The 14,460-nt window shown below is 37.5% G+C and overlaps 1 protein-coding gene across 1 annotated transcript; it reads left to right on the top strand.

The window, feature by feature from the left end:
- The first annotated feature begins 600 nt into the window (after window positions 1–600).
- LOC133880917 (uncharacterized) lies at window positions 601–3,398 on the top strand. The gene is made up of 2 exons (XM_062319879.1): window positions 601–1,397; window positions 2,860–3,398. Exons 1-2 carry the CDS (start codon window positions 780–782, stop codon window positions 2,944–2,946), a joined length of 705 nt encoding a protein of 234 aa, XP_062175863.1. The 5' UTR covers window positions 601–779; the 3' UTR covers window positions 2,947–3,398.
- The last annotated feature ends 11,062 nt before the right edge of the window (window positions 3,399–14,460 follow it).

Below are 14,460 nucleotides of genomic sequence, written 5' to 3'. Positions count from 1 at the left end.
ACGCCACCCCCGACCACTAGGGGTGGCCGTGCGCCACCCCCTGCGGCCACCCTCAAAGGGGTGGCCCAGCCACCCTTTCAGCTTTTTTTTTTTTTTGAATTTTATTTTTTTTTAAAAAAAAAAAAATAAGTATTTTTATTTATTTTTTAATAAATTTATATTTTTTTATTAAGATGGACACTAAAATTTTTAACAGAATTTGACGCTAGGGATCGATTTGTAATTATTGCATACTACGAGGACCTCTCATGAACTTTTTAAACATAGGGAGTGAAAAATAATTATGACATATCACAGGGACCAACAGTGTAATTTTCCCTTTTTTTTAATAGAATGTCTGATTTCATTGATAATATGCTGATAGAGCATCTTGGATCAAAATTTACTTTTTGATCCATTGATTGGCTTAAAATTGGATGCCTAAGTATGAGTTGAAGGCATTAAACCTATTTTCCTGTTTTAATTTATCCACTGCAAGTGCAAGGTGTACTTAAAAACGGAACCAGTACTCCACATTTTCATTTTGTCTACTTTTATCGTTGTTGGCTTTATTTAATTGTTTAGTAGTAGTTATTATCCCTTTTTATTTCCCTGTCAAGCAAAGTCACCCAAGTCACAGACGCTCTCTCTCAAAACCTTTATCGCTCTCTCTCTCTCTCTCTCTCTCTCCCAAACTAAAAGCAAAGGAGTAGTACTGTGTGGGAAAGAAGGTAGGAGAGGGCAGGGATAGAAGTAGAACGAGCTAGAGAGAGAAAGAAGCGGCGCACAATAGCCGAATAATGACATCAACGGCTAACGTGAACGGGGAGCACAGAGCGCGCCACCAACATTACTACCCAACGACGCCGTCGTCCTCCTCCTCTTCCTCCGCCTCCTTCAAGGGCTGCTGCTGCTGCCTCTTCCTCCTCTTCTCCTTCTTAGCTCTCCTAATCCTGGCCGTCGTTTTAGTCATCATCCTGGCCGTCAAACCCAAAAAGCCCTCCTTCGATCTACAGCAAGTGGGCGTCCAGTACATGGGCATCACACCCAATCCCTCCCCCCCGGCCACCAATCCGGGTACGACCCCCACCTCCTCCGCGTCCCTATCGCTCAACATACGGATGCTGTTCACGGCGGTGAACCCCAACAGGGTGGGGATCAAGTACGGCGAGTCCAGGTTCACGGTCATGTACCGTGGGATCCCCTTGGGAAAAGCCTCTGTCCCGGGCTTCTACCAGGAGGCCCACAGCGTGAGACAGGTGGAGGCCACTATCGCCGTCGATCGTGTGAATCTGCTCCAAGCCGACGCCGCCGATTTAGTCAGGGACGCTTCTCTGAACGACCGCGTGGAGCTGAGGGTCCTGGGTGACGTTGCCGCTAAGATCCGTGTCTTAAACTTCGATTCTCCTGGCGTTCAGGTCACCCTCTTTCATACAATTGCTTTAGCTGCATTACTTATATATTTCTTTTCTTTATTTCTTCTTCTTCTTCTTTTTTTTTTTTTTTTTTTTTCTTTAAATCATACTGAATTGGGGGCATTAATAATTGCATATATATATATATATATATATATATATATATATATATCTATGGGCTTGGTTATTTTAGGTATACAATTTTGGTATAGATTTGTAATTTCCTACAAATGGGGTTTGGTTCTCCCTATCTCTCTGTTTGTGTCGTCTGTCAATGTGACTCCGTCTGCGAAACCGACCACTTGTGTCATATTTTGTTTGCGTGTATTTTGTTTTTGTGCATTTTGTTGTTCATCTTGCCCGTCTTGCTACTTTTCTTTATTTTTATTTTTATTTATTTATTTTTAATTTTGATTTGTTTATATGGGTTGGTTAAGTTCCTAGATATGGTTAGTCTTTTGTTGTAAAAGTCGGTGGAAAAGTGTCAAATGGCCGCTGTTTATTTAAACGGTGCTGGAAATTTGGTTTCTTTTCACGCGTCGCTTGCATAATTATAATGGGCACAATATGATGATGATAACTGGGGCGGCATTTAATCTTTAACCCATTAACGTGCCCCATTGTTAATTGGTAGGGCATGTTCCTGGATATTTGCGTGCGTGTCCTTTTTTTTTTTTTATCCCGTTTTCTCGTGGTTTGTCATTACTGTACAATGCCTTTGTTTTGGTTTTACCTTAAGAATGAGGCACAGTAAAACCTTAAGAATGAGGCACAGTAAATATTATAATAGTCCAAAAAACTGATTCTTATCATACACTCTCCTGGTTTATTATTAACTTTGGCTTCTTTTTTTCAAGTATTATTATATTAGAATTGGAAACTCTGTTAGATGATCAAATTGGCACTCAAAACTGAAAAAAGGATTAAACAAAAAAGAATCCAAATAACAACTATCAGGTGAAAAGAAAAGAAAAAAACAAAACAGACAGAAGAAAATTCGAAAACTGCTTTTGTTGTCATAGGGGAGAAAAAGTCTTCGTAGAGTCACCACCATGTGACTTTTGCGTTTTGGACCCCATGCGGGCCCCATTGCATGCTCCCGTCCAACATGAACCTAGCACTAGCAGGTAAAGGATATACTAAATTTCTTTACAAAGTTGGGTAACAGGAGGTCTAATTATATTTACTTTTGATTCATGCTTTTAATAAATTTATACAGTAAATTATTTGTTATGAAAATATGTAGTTATCAAAAGCATGTGATTTTATAAGTAAATTTTAATGATTATGATGAAAAAAATAATAAAAAAAAAAGAGATAGGATTTCAGATAGATAAAATTGAAGCTTGTAAATCACTAATTGATAAATTAAATAAATGTATCTGTTTGTTATGTTATAACTTTGGTTATAATGTGTATTATCCAGTTTGTGAGGTTGAGTAGTAAAATAATTAATGGCGGGCAGGTATCAGTTGACTGTGCAATAGTGATAAGTCCGAGGAAGCAGTCTCTCACTTACAAGCAGTGCGGATTCGATGGATTGAGTGTCTGACCCACTCCCACTCGCCCCCTAACTCGAGAGCTTACCCAATTCCACGCCCTTTCCGACTCTCTCGCAAAGTGAGGAAGCCACAACAAAACAAGGCTGGATCCTGGAAAGTATGGAGAGTTTGGAGTGTTTCTAAAGCATCGCTAAATGGAGTGAAGAGATTCCAAACAAAAGATTACACACAAAAAAAAAAAAAAAAAAAAAAAGAAGGGAAAAAAAAAAATTACCAAAGATTTTGCAAGATAATTTGCTGACCGCGTGTAAAGTGTAATTTAATGTGTAGCATTGAATGAAAGCATTACACGCCCCTCCATTTCGCTTTTTTCTTTTTTCTATTTTTTTCTTCTTTTTCTATGAGTACCCTCCACTGGCTATTTGGCTCCAACTCCTCTCTCATGTAATCTCACTATGGTGCTAACCGTATTCGAGCGGGTTATATTAGATATTTATGCTTAGTTTGTTTTGATGTAAATTATTTTCGTCGAAAAAGATTTTCAAACGAAGTTAAATTTTAGAAGTTAAAAAAAATTATTTTTTAGAAAATATTTTTCAGCATTTAACTCATACGAAAAATGGGCGACGGCAAAAAATAGCCAACGACTTCTAGTGAACTACGGTAGCCGCCCAGCGATGCTCCGTCAAACTCTTGGTCGAGGTTTGGCAGGGGCACAATAGCTTCCGGCGATTTAAGAAGGAGAAGCTCAAACTTAGAAAATAGTTTACGGTTAGTTTATGAAAATTAAATAAACTTTTTTTTGTTTGACCATTTTCGGTCTCATTAAATACTGAAAAATATGAAAAATATTTTTTTTACGCCAAAACAAACAAAGCCTGAAAATGTCTAACCAATGAGATGTACATACAAAGGGATTTTCCGAGTAGACATGATCAAGCTCAAAAAATGATAATAGAAACTGAACAATTCACTAAAAAATAATTTCGTTCAATTAAATTGTTCAAAACAGATGAATCCCTACAACAATCTTGAAAAAAACAAGAAATAAACAAATAATTATCAGTACGTGAGCTACCAGCGCCACATTAGCACGTATGCAATCCCTAGGGTCAATTGAATTCCACGAGCATCAGCACATATATTTGGTTTGGGTAACTTCACAAGAGTAAATTTGTTAGTTAATATGGTATGTTATAAGCATCTTCAAACAGAGCCCTATCCACATCTTGTGCAACTCTACCAGGGAAAAAAAAAATGCTATAAGAAAATGGGTAACTTTCCTGTAAAAAGAAGATTGTCAGAAAATAGAATACATTGAAAATGCCAAGAATCATTGTTGATAGGTGAAAATAAGAGTGAACTTTCAGAGGAAGCATACCTAAAGCATATGCCTTTTGCTTAAAATGACAAGCCAAAGCAACATAAAAGGACAAGCAGCTCAAACAATTTCCTGCTTGAGATCAGGTTACGTCTCTCTCTACTTCGAATACAACTTATATTTAAGGAAGGTGGCTTGGGGTTGAAGAGGTTGGAGGATTGGAATAAGGCCTCTATGTTACGACATATTTGGAACCTTTTTGCTCGGGCCGGTTCTTTGTGGGTGGCTTGGGTGAAATTACACTTGCTAAAAGGCAAGAGCTTTTGGCAAGGCAAAATTCCTCAAGTGTGTTCTTGGAGTTGGATGAAACTCCTAAAGTTGCGTATCATTGCCAAACAATTCATTTTGTTTAAAGTTGGCTATGGTGAGAATATCTTCCGGTAGCTTGACTCTTGACACCCGAATGGAATTCTTCATGACACATATGGGCATAGAGTCCTTTATGATGCAGGCAACCAGTTCGAAGCAAAGGTGTCTAATGTTCTTGTTGATAGATGTTGGAGATGGCCGCCAACTCCCTCTGAGGAACTCGTTAAAATTTAGAATGCCTTGCCAATGGTGGATATTGGGTGAAAAACTTTTGATTGAAAGAGTGTTTCTTACTTTTCATTGAGGTTCAGCATACACTTATATACTACATGATCCACTACAAAAAAAACTGTTAATTAGCGGCGTTTTAGATCGCTAACTAATTAGCGACATTTAATTCGCGATGTTTGTATTATGCCGCGATACTTTAGTCGAGAAAATTAATTCCCGACGCTTTTGGGTGATGCGTCGCGAATTTAGCGGCACTTAGGAAGTAAATGACGCTACAGTGTTAGCAGCGCTTGTAAAACTTATAAGTGTCGCTAATTGGCGACGCTTGTTATGCGTCACGACACAAACGACACTAATTTGGTTAAAAATGCCGACCGTAATTTGGTATTTTCATTTAAAAGGTTTGATCACTAGTATTGTGTTTTTTTTTTTTTTTTAATTATTATTTTTCATATAGATGATTACTTAGAGCATTTATTAGCCACAAACAAGCAAAGATATATTGTTCAATCAAAGAGCAAAGCAATACATTATGAAAACTGAAAAGTACCTTAACTACGACAATAACAGAAATATTTTAATTGTCATATAATTATAATCCAACATTAAGAACAACTAGTCAAAATGATGCAAATTCCTTAAGAGTACATATAGTCTCCACCCTTGAAGGCTTGAACAAAACATCAAAAATAAATAGCAACTAGCTAGATTCTTTCTTCCATCAAATTTGTCCAATCCACTGCATGTCAGCATCTCCCTGGATAAGAAAATAAAAGAATTCAAAACAACAACAAAAAGGTAGGGAACATATCCAATTATCCATAACCAATATATGTAAGTAGAAGTCACATTGCCATCAAGGAAGCAACATAAATTACATTAAGGAGAACATAACTAACACGATGTATAACTCAAGTTGGATCAATGCTAATACAAAAAATGAAAAGCAAAATATGACAAAATGAGCGACTTGAAGATCCAAATTAACCATATCTTTAAACAAGGAAAATATTAATGAGCTTGAAGATCCAAAATTACATTTCACATTCCTCATGTCATTATTATTTTCCAGATCATGATACCCATTTCACTGTACATTTCCATGGAGCTTGAATATAAATGAAGATTTAGGACAAGTCAAGTATGTATTCTCTGATAAAACTGGTACACTTACAAAGAAACAAGCAAGATGGAATTTCAATGTGCAAGCATAAGGAGAATAGATTATAGTGGTGGCATCACGTGTAAAATAAAGAAAGTTTATTAATACATAGTAAGTATTTAATGCATGACCTTTGCTTGCCAAAGATCATTCTCCTGCCATCTATGCGCCTAGTTGTCCAACATTAGCGTCATCGTCTTCCATCACAGTTTGTGCACCTATAAAACATCGTCTTTCACATTATTTAGTGTTTTCCCTTAATAGGTATGGTGCATGTGGATAGTATATAATGTGACAATCATACCCGATCGACTACCGACTGATGATCTGGGCCTCACAGGGTGATCAATGAGAAATGTCTTGTACAATATCCAATCCCAATTAAAATGAATGAATACATGAAGAACTGTGCAAGAACAAAACCAAAATCCTCGATTACCCAACGTTTTGTTGCTCTTCTTCACGAATGTTGAAAATTTTTCACCACGGACAATAATCAAAACTAAAGCTAATAATATAAAAACAAAAACAAAATATTCCCCCCATTTTCATTCCATTTTCCCAACAAACAAACAAATACTAAACTTCCAAAAACAAACAGGAAAAAAAAAATCAGTCAAAACATCAAAACCCAAAACCCAAAACATCAGTAAAGAAATCGAGATTCAAATACCCAATGTGAACCAAACCCTAGAAAATAAGGGTCGGATCATATTCTTCAGAAAAAAAAAAAAAAAAAAAAAAAACGGAAGTTCATACCTTTGCAAAAAGGATCTCTGATTCCTTGAAAAAATTGCTTGGTTTAGCCAAACTGATCGAAACCAAAGAGCGGCCGGAAGAGGGAAAAGGGGAAAAATGGGAAAAGAAAGGGGAGAAGAAGCTGGGCGGCGTGGGTGCGTGAAAAGAAAGGGGAGAAGAAGCAATTTTTCAGTACCAATTTTTGCAATACGCGTGCGAGTTTTCGCACAGGCCGTAGTTACTGAATTAATTTTCAGTACCAATTTTTCGTCGTTTCAAAAATCAACCGACGCAAATTACTAAACTTAGTGACCTTTCTTATAACTGACGCTAATAAAAACAACGCCAAATTGACCTTTTTTTTTTCTTTTTTTTTTTTTTTTTTTTGTAGTGACAAGAAAAAATATAAAAAAACAACTCTTACAAGTATGGCTACGCACAAGTATGGCCGGTCTTCACAAGTATTCTGTCTTGGCAAATTTTTGTGAATCCTAGGTACTGCAGGAATGGGTTGAGATGGCTTGCTATCTTACCTTGTGGTGTAAGGGATTTACTGTATCGGCTGAGAGCTCTGCAGTATGGCTGCAGATTGAGATGCAGCAGGTGCTGACTTGTGAGTTGCAGTATGGTTTTCTGCAACATGTACAATTTTTGACTTGTATGATGAGTGTGCCGTGTCTTCATGACTTGGGTTACTTGATTGTTCTCTAACACCCCCCCTCAAGCTAATGGGGGGAGGAACCACCATGAGCTTGGACCGTAGGAAGGAAAACCGGGCAGAGGATAGTCCCTTGGTGAAAAGATAAGCAAGTTGATCGTGAGCCGAGATAAATTTGAGCAAAATGTCATGATTGAGGACCTTTTCCCGGACAAAATGATAATCAATCTCAATGTGTTTGGTGCGAGCATGGTATACAGGATTTGAAGCCAATGCTAAAGCACTAAGATTGTCACACCAAATTGTAGGAGTGGTGGATAGGGAAAATTTAATTTCACAAAACAACATTTGTGGTAATAAACCTCAGCAATGGTGATGGCAAGAGCGCGGTTACTTAGCTTTAGTGCTGCTTCTAGAGACAACGAGCTACTTTTTGGCATATGTGAGTTTTAAAGTACTTGCAAGCGCACGAATTGTTTGCAATATAGTGTGTATGCAAATGCAAGGTCGAATCCTTATAGAATTGTGTTGTGAAAATCAATTTCTATTTTAACCTAGTTCCAAATTTTGGGATTTTTATACTAAATAATAAACTAAATTAAAATTGATAAAGAACATTTGATAAAAAACACTAAGGTTTCAGAATCCGCACTTACAAATTCATAGCAACATATTCCCATTATTAATAATATTTCTTAAAATTCTCACAGTAAAATCTTAAGTATGTTTTACTTTTGCTTCAAATAATTAATCAAAATAATCCCATGTATCCATTCTTTACACAAATCAAAAAAGAAATATGATTTAAATCAAATCATCTAGCGTATCTGTAAATCGCAACAAGATATCGATCTTAAATCAAAACATCAATTGTATTCGTAGACTAAATAACAAGGGATATCCAAATTTTTTAAAGTGAAAGATGCAGGACTTGAAGACGTTTTGATATATGACGCCAGGTATCCTCATGTTGCCATTTTCTTGTATTTCGTAGAAATAGGCGGGTGAATTTTTCACTTCTTGGTCGATCTCTTACTCGTTGCCTAGCCTCGTCGACTGATAACAATATCAAAACTTAGCAACTGGCCATCAGCTATTTCTCTCCATCACCGTTGTGTCTAATGTCGTCACCTTGGAATGCTGCTAGTACAATACTTTGAGTTTCTCCTCTAGCTCTCTCTCATATTCCATCCTTTCATTTCTCTTTATTACAAATGCTAGTGAGATATTTGGGGAAAATGATGCTGGAAAACTATTAGATTCTGGTTTAGGTGTAATTAGTGTATTTGGGTTGTAATTGTTAACCGATAGAACATATTCCATCCTTGCATTTCTCTTGATTACAAATGCTAGTGAGGTATTTGGGGAAAATGGTGCTGGATAACTATTAGATTCTGATTTAGGTGTAATTAGTGTATTTGGGTTATAATTGTTAACCAGTAAAACATACTATAATTTGATAGGTTTGACGTGTAATTATATGCATTTGGCAAGAAAGATGCGATTCCCTATTTGGTACTGCCACCATGTCTGCAAATCGTCTGGTATCATTGACTGTGTGCATATGAAAATGCCTAACATTGCATGTAGGGCTTCTGAACCAATGTTGTGGCTGTCATTTATCTTTGAATTTCAGTCTCCAGTTTTATCATATGGAAATCCCAATTTAACCATAACCTAACAAGGATATTTCTTTTTAACCTCAAATATGTACACTGAGTTCGCATGTATAGTATATGTGTGTATATATGTATAGTGTTAGATTTTAATTAAGGTTCTCTCTCACTGAGTTCATGATGACTACAAAGAAAGTTTAGAGCTTTCATTTCCCCACCCTGACATCAAGAAGTTTGACAGATTTCCTCAAGTGCTATACATGTTTGGCATCTGAAAAATTCAAGAAAAAGAAAAAGAAATAGAAAAAAAAAAAAGTTAGTAACTATTTTCTCATAAAAAGTGTTCTGATGTGATATAAAATTATAAATTATTTTTATATTTTTAAGAGAATTTTATATTTTGAGTTGTTTGTACTTTTTATATTTTTTTTTTTGTTTTAATAACAAAATAAATAAATAAAAGATAGAAACCAATTTTTTTTAATAAACATAGACCTAATTTTGGTGATAAAGTATGTGCATAAAACCATTTGAATTATAACGATTTCGTATCAATATTAAATCTATTGCAAAATGCTAAAAACTAAAATCAACATTAACCTTAATCTTTGTGCATCTCTCTCACGTGTATGCAAACGTTTACACACGCCTATCATATTCTAGCTCTTAATTAGAAGCTTATTGCATTTCTTTTTTTCTTTTTTTCTTTTTTGTGGGCAAAGCAAATATATTAAAAATAAAAAGTAGAAATAGAAGAGGTAGAAGTGAAGTAATCCCCAAATAGTAGTTAATGGTAATAGAAATAGGCCTTAAGCTCTTGCATCGGACTTGGCCCTCGATCTAAATTAATCACACTTTGCAATTTGAAATATAGTATTGATGAAAGTGAGCTCCACTTTAGATGGATAAACTGGCTAATCACTATTTTCATATGTATATATAACACTCATTTGGGTTAGCCCGGCCTAACCTAATATAATCAAACAATCATCGGTTCAAAACTTATCGTTGACAATTAGCGTAGCCTATAAGATAAAGCCACTTGGCTCACATTTTTTTTCCTTTAGATACTGATTGACATTTGAAATTAGTGATTTTAGGTTATGAAAAATTAAAAATGACTTCTAATATAAACAAGTGTGTGTGTGTGCACAAACTGTTAACAAATAATATCAATGCGGAATTTAAACAACACAAGAAATTTGTTAACGAAGTGGAAACTCAATATGAGAAAAACCACTCTGAGGCATCCAAACCTAGGATATCCACTATTCAAAAGACAAGACTAATTACAAAGTAGTAGCACTCACATACCCATGATGCAGGTACCTTGCACTCTAACGTGTAACCTAACACGAACACCTCCCAACCAGGTCTCCTACCTGAAGGGGTCTTTAATGGAATTCTTTACCTTAGGGCCAGCCCCTAAGATAGACTTCAAATCAGCCCAGCAACAACACACACAGAAATGGCTTCAGAGAGACTTACTCAGCACTATAACCTTACAAATTAACTCTTTAAGCACTAAGGAATTCAATACTGAATTCTTGCAGTTCTCAAGCCTAGGGACCTCTATCTATAGGTTGCAGGTTCAAATGAGTGTCTGGCTTGATAAACCTAGGCGTCGTCCAGACGGTAGACAAAGAGCGTCCGGATGGACAACTGTGCGATCGGCTTTCCAAAATTTTGCTAAAATTCTTTCCTGATTTGAGCCGCGTCCAGACGGTGGTGCCCTGTCGTCCGGATAGTCGCACTTCAGCTTCACGCAATTTCCATATTAAGGCTTCGCGTGTCCGGACCAAGGGAATGGTCGTTCAGACGGTTGATTAGAATGTGCTGCTTGCGACCTTCCCTCAACTTTTTGAAATCCACATAGAGAGTTTTATAAGCCTCTTTGAGTTCTTCCCCGTCATCCCTATGCTCTGAGTAAGAATCTTCTTCTTCGACATGTGGAGCCACAAAAGCTAGAAATTTCTCTTGTTCAGGAGCTTCTTCTTCTTAGGACTCATCATTGAGAGTCGCGTTATAAGCCTTCCCCTTACCGTGCTTGAGATTCCAGCAATCGGCCCGGATATGCCCAAAATTTGAGCATTCATAACATCTTGGGCCCCTGGGATCTTTCTTCTTTGCTTCCTCAGGTTCAGCTTCTCTAGGGATCTTCTTCATTTTTTCGAAAAATTTCTTTTTGAACTGCTCATTTCTCATTAATCTTCCGAAGTTCTTATCCAGCATGGCCACAGCTTTTTCTTCATCCTCAGAGTCATCTCCAGATGAGACTTCGACCTTCTTTTTGGAAGCCTTCCTCTAACGTGTAACCTAACACGAACGCCTCCCAACCAGGTCTCCTAGCTGAAGGGCTCTTCAATGGAATCCTTTACCTTAGGGCCAACCCCTAAGATAGACTTCAGATCAGCGCAGTAACAGCACACACAGTAATGGCTTCAAAGAGACTAACTCAGTACAATAACCTTACAATTTAACTCTATAAGCACTAAGGAATTCAATACCGAATTTTTGCAATTCTCAAACCTAGGGACCTCTATTTATAGGCTGCAGGCTCAAATGAGCGTCTGGCTTGATAAACCTAGGTGTCGTCCGGATGGTAGACAAAGGGCGTCCAGACGGACAACTTGCAATCCGTTTTCCAAAATTTCGCTGAAATTCTTTCATGATTTGAGCTGGGTCTGGACGGTGGTGCCCTGTCGTCTGGATGGTCACACTTTAGTTGCACGCAATTTCCATATTAAGGCTTCGTGCATCCACACCAAGGGAATGGTCGTCCAGACGGTTGATCAGATGCACGCAATTTCCATATCAGTAGCTCGTGTGTCCAGACCATGAAGACTGGCGTCAGGACGTCTGGATTTTGAATGCGATACTTGCCTTATGGATGAGCGCGTCCAGACGGGAATCCACATCGTCCGGATGGTTGTAGTGATCTTCCCATATCTGTGTTTTGGAAGGAAATCCCATAGCTTGTCGAACACTGAGTGTCGTCCGGACGTACTGCTGAAACGTCCGGACAGATGCAAGCTGGAGCAATTCGATGCTTCTCGACATAGGGGAAGGTCCGGACGGAAAGTTCTCATCGTCAGGACAGATGATGCTTTGGACAGTTGGGCATTCGGAAGGTATATCACGTCGTCCGGACAGCTGCAAGGGATCCGATTTTCTGACTTGTAGATTGTGCAGAATCTTTTGGAAGCACTCTGAATAGCGAAATCCCTGTTTAAAAGCATCATTACAAAGAAGTGATTTTGTCCAATAGAATGAAGCCAATTACAAACTAACAGGTTATAATTAGTGTATTTGGGTTATAATGATATTCTTCCATTATTTTCTACTTGGCTTCTCCTTTTTGAAGGCAAACCCTATCTGTGTGACTGTGTGTGAGAGAGAGAGAAAAAGAGAAGGAGTCATATAAACATATATATATATATATGGATCATGTTATTTCACATTTAAATTGTATGTGGTGCATATATATATATATATATATATATATATATATATATATATATATATATATATATATATATATATGACTACTGTAAGCTCCATATGGCAGAGGGAAACTGGTAAATAAATTTAAGAGTAGGCGACAGAATCTGAAAGTTGTGATGTAAGCAGAATGAGGGTGTTGGAGCTCAAATTTTTTCTTTAGTAAATTAAAATGAGGATCAACACATGAAATATTAAATTGAAATTAAATGAATTGACGGAGCGCCAACGATGGTTATGCTGAGGTGAGACTCTACATAGTCCAGTTATGAGAATGGAAGGGATACCTTTTCCCCTCTAGGCTCAATATGTTTTTTGGCCAGAGGAATTCCAGCTATACCTACTCCAAAATCCCATCTAAGATTGAGCTTTAAGAAACAAAAGGTAGAAAAAGAATGGCATATAATATGGCTTTACATTAAAGATGCATATATAGCATGATATGTGTTTCTGCACGAGTTAAATTTCTCGTTGTAAAGTTAATGGTATTTTTATCTTAATCTCAAGGATAAGAGTTGGATGATAGAGCATAGAACTTCGAAAAGGTATATGGACGGCGTTAAATCTTTCATGGAATTTGCAGCAATAAATACTAAGACACCTGGGTTCATGTTGTGCCCATGAAAAGATGTTGCTTCCGCAAGACACTACTACAACAAGTTGTTCATGACCATTTGACGTAGGGGGTGGGAATTTTGCAAGGTTACATCGAATGGTATATGCATGGGGAAAATATTAGCACCCCCGTTCATAGGGAGCTGAGTCATGTAGGTTATAGTGCGTCACCCGTTGATGAGATGTCAGCACAAGAAGGGTCAACAACTGGAATGCATGCCATGTTGCATGATGTCTTCACTATGCATGATTCTTGAGTAGACGTAGATGCCACTATTTCAGTGGAAGAAGATCTTGAGGGTCCCGATGAGAATGCTAGGAAGTTCTATGAAATGCTTAAGGATGCTAATAAGCCCCTCCATGATAAAACAAAACATAGTAAATTGGGGGCCATTGTACATCTTTATAGTTTGAAGTGTATGGGTGGATTGAGTAATGCCCTATTCTCCTTTTTGCTCGAGTTTATCAATGAGTTGATTCCACCCGAATCACCATTGCCTAAAGACACATATGAAGCAAAAAAGTACATGAAGGACTTGGGACTTGAATATCAGAAGATCCCGTGTTGCCCTAATGGTTGTATGTTATTTTGGAAGGAGTGCGAGAATTTGGAAAACTATACAACATGTAAAATGTCTAAGAGGAAGGAAGATAAAGGTATGAATGATAGGACGTCTCGAAAGTAAAAAAAAAGCCAGCAAAGGTCTTGCGATCGTTTCCATTGATATCGAGGTTACAAGGTGATTTATGTCGCATCATACAGCATCGCACATGCAGTGGCATGCTAACGCACGCACAAAAGATGGTGTACTAAGGCATCTGGCCGATGGTGAAGCTTGGAAGACATTTGATGCACGGTATCCTGATTTTGCCTCAGAAGCACGCAATGTTAGGCTTGGCCTAGTGTCAGATGGATTTAACCCTTACGGGAACATGAGTACTACCCACAGTATTTGGCAACTTATGTTGGTAACATACAACTTTCCTCCTTGGATGTGTATGAAACAACCGTATTTTATGTTATCCTTAATTATCCCAGGTCCAAGTGCACTAGGAATGAAGATAGATGTATACCTAGAACCCCTAGTACACGAATTGATGGAATTGTGGGATGTTGGTGTTACTACTTTTGATGTATCATCGAAGAAGAAGTTTACGATGCGTGCAACATTGATGTGGACAGTAAATGATATTTTGGCATATGCCGATTTGTCCAGGTGGAGTACGAAAGGCGAGCATGCATGTCCCTATTCTATGGATTCAACTCAATCTATCTGGTTAACTTATGGGAGAAAATTTTGTTATATGGGGCATAGGAGATGGTTGTATAAGGATCATAGGTGGAGAAAGATG

This window comes from Alnus glutinosa, chromosome 11 (assembly GCF_958979055.1).
Source record: "Alnus glutinosa chromosome 11, dhAlnGlut1.1, whole genome shotgun sequence".
Taxonomy (NCBI): domain Eukaryota; kingdom Viridiplantae; phylum Streptophyta; class Magnoliopsida; order Fagales; family Betulaceae; genus Alnus; species Alnus glutinosa.
Note: the sequence above shows the minus strand (reverse complement) of the source record. Positions and strands in the feature narration are given on the sequence as shown.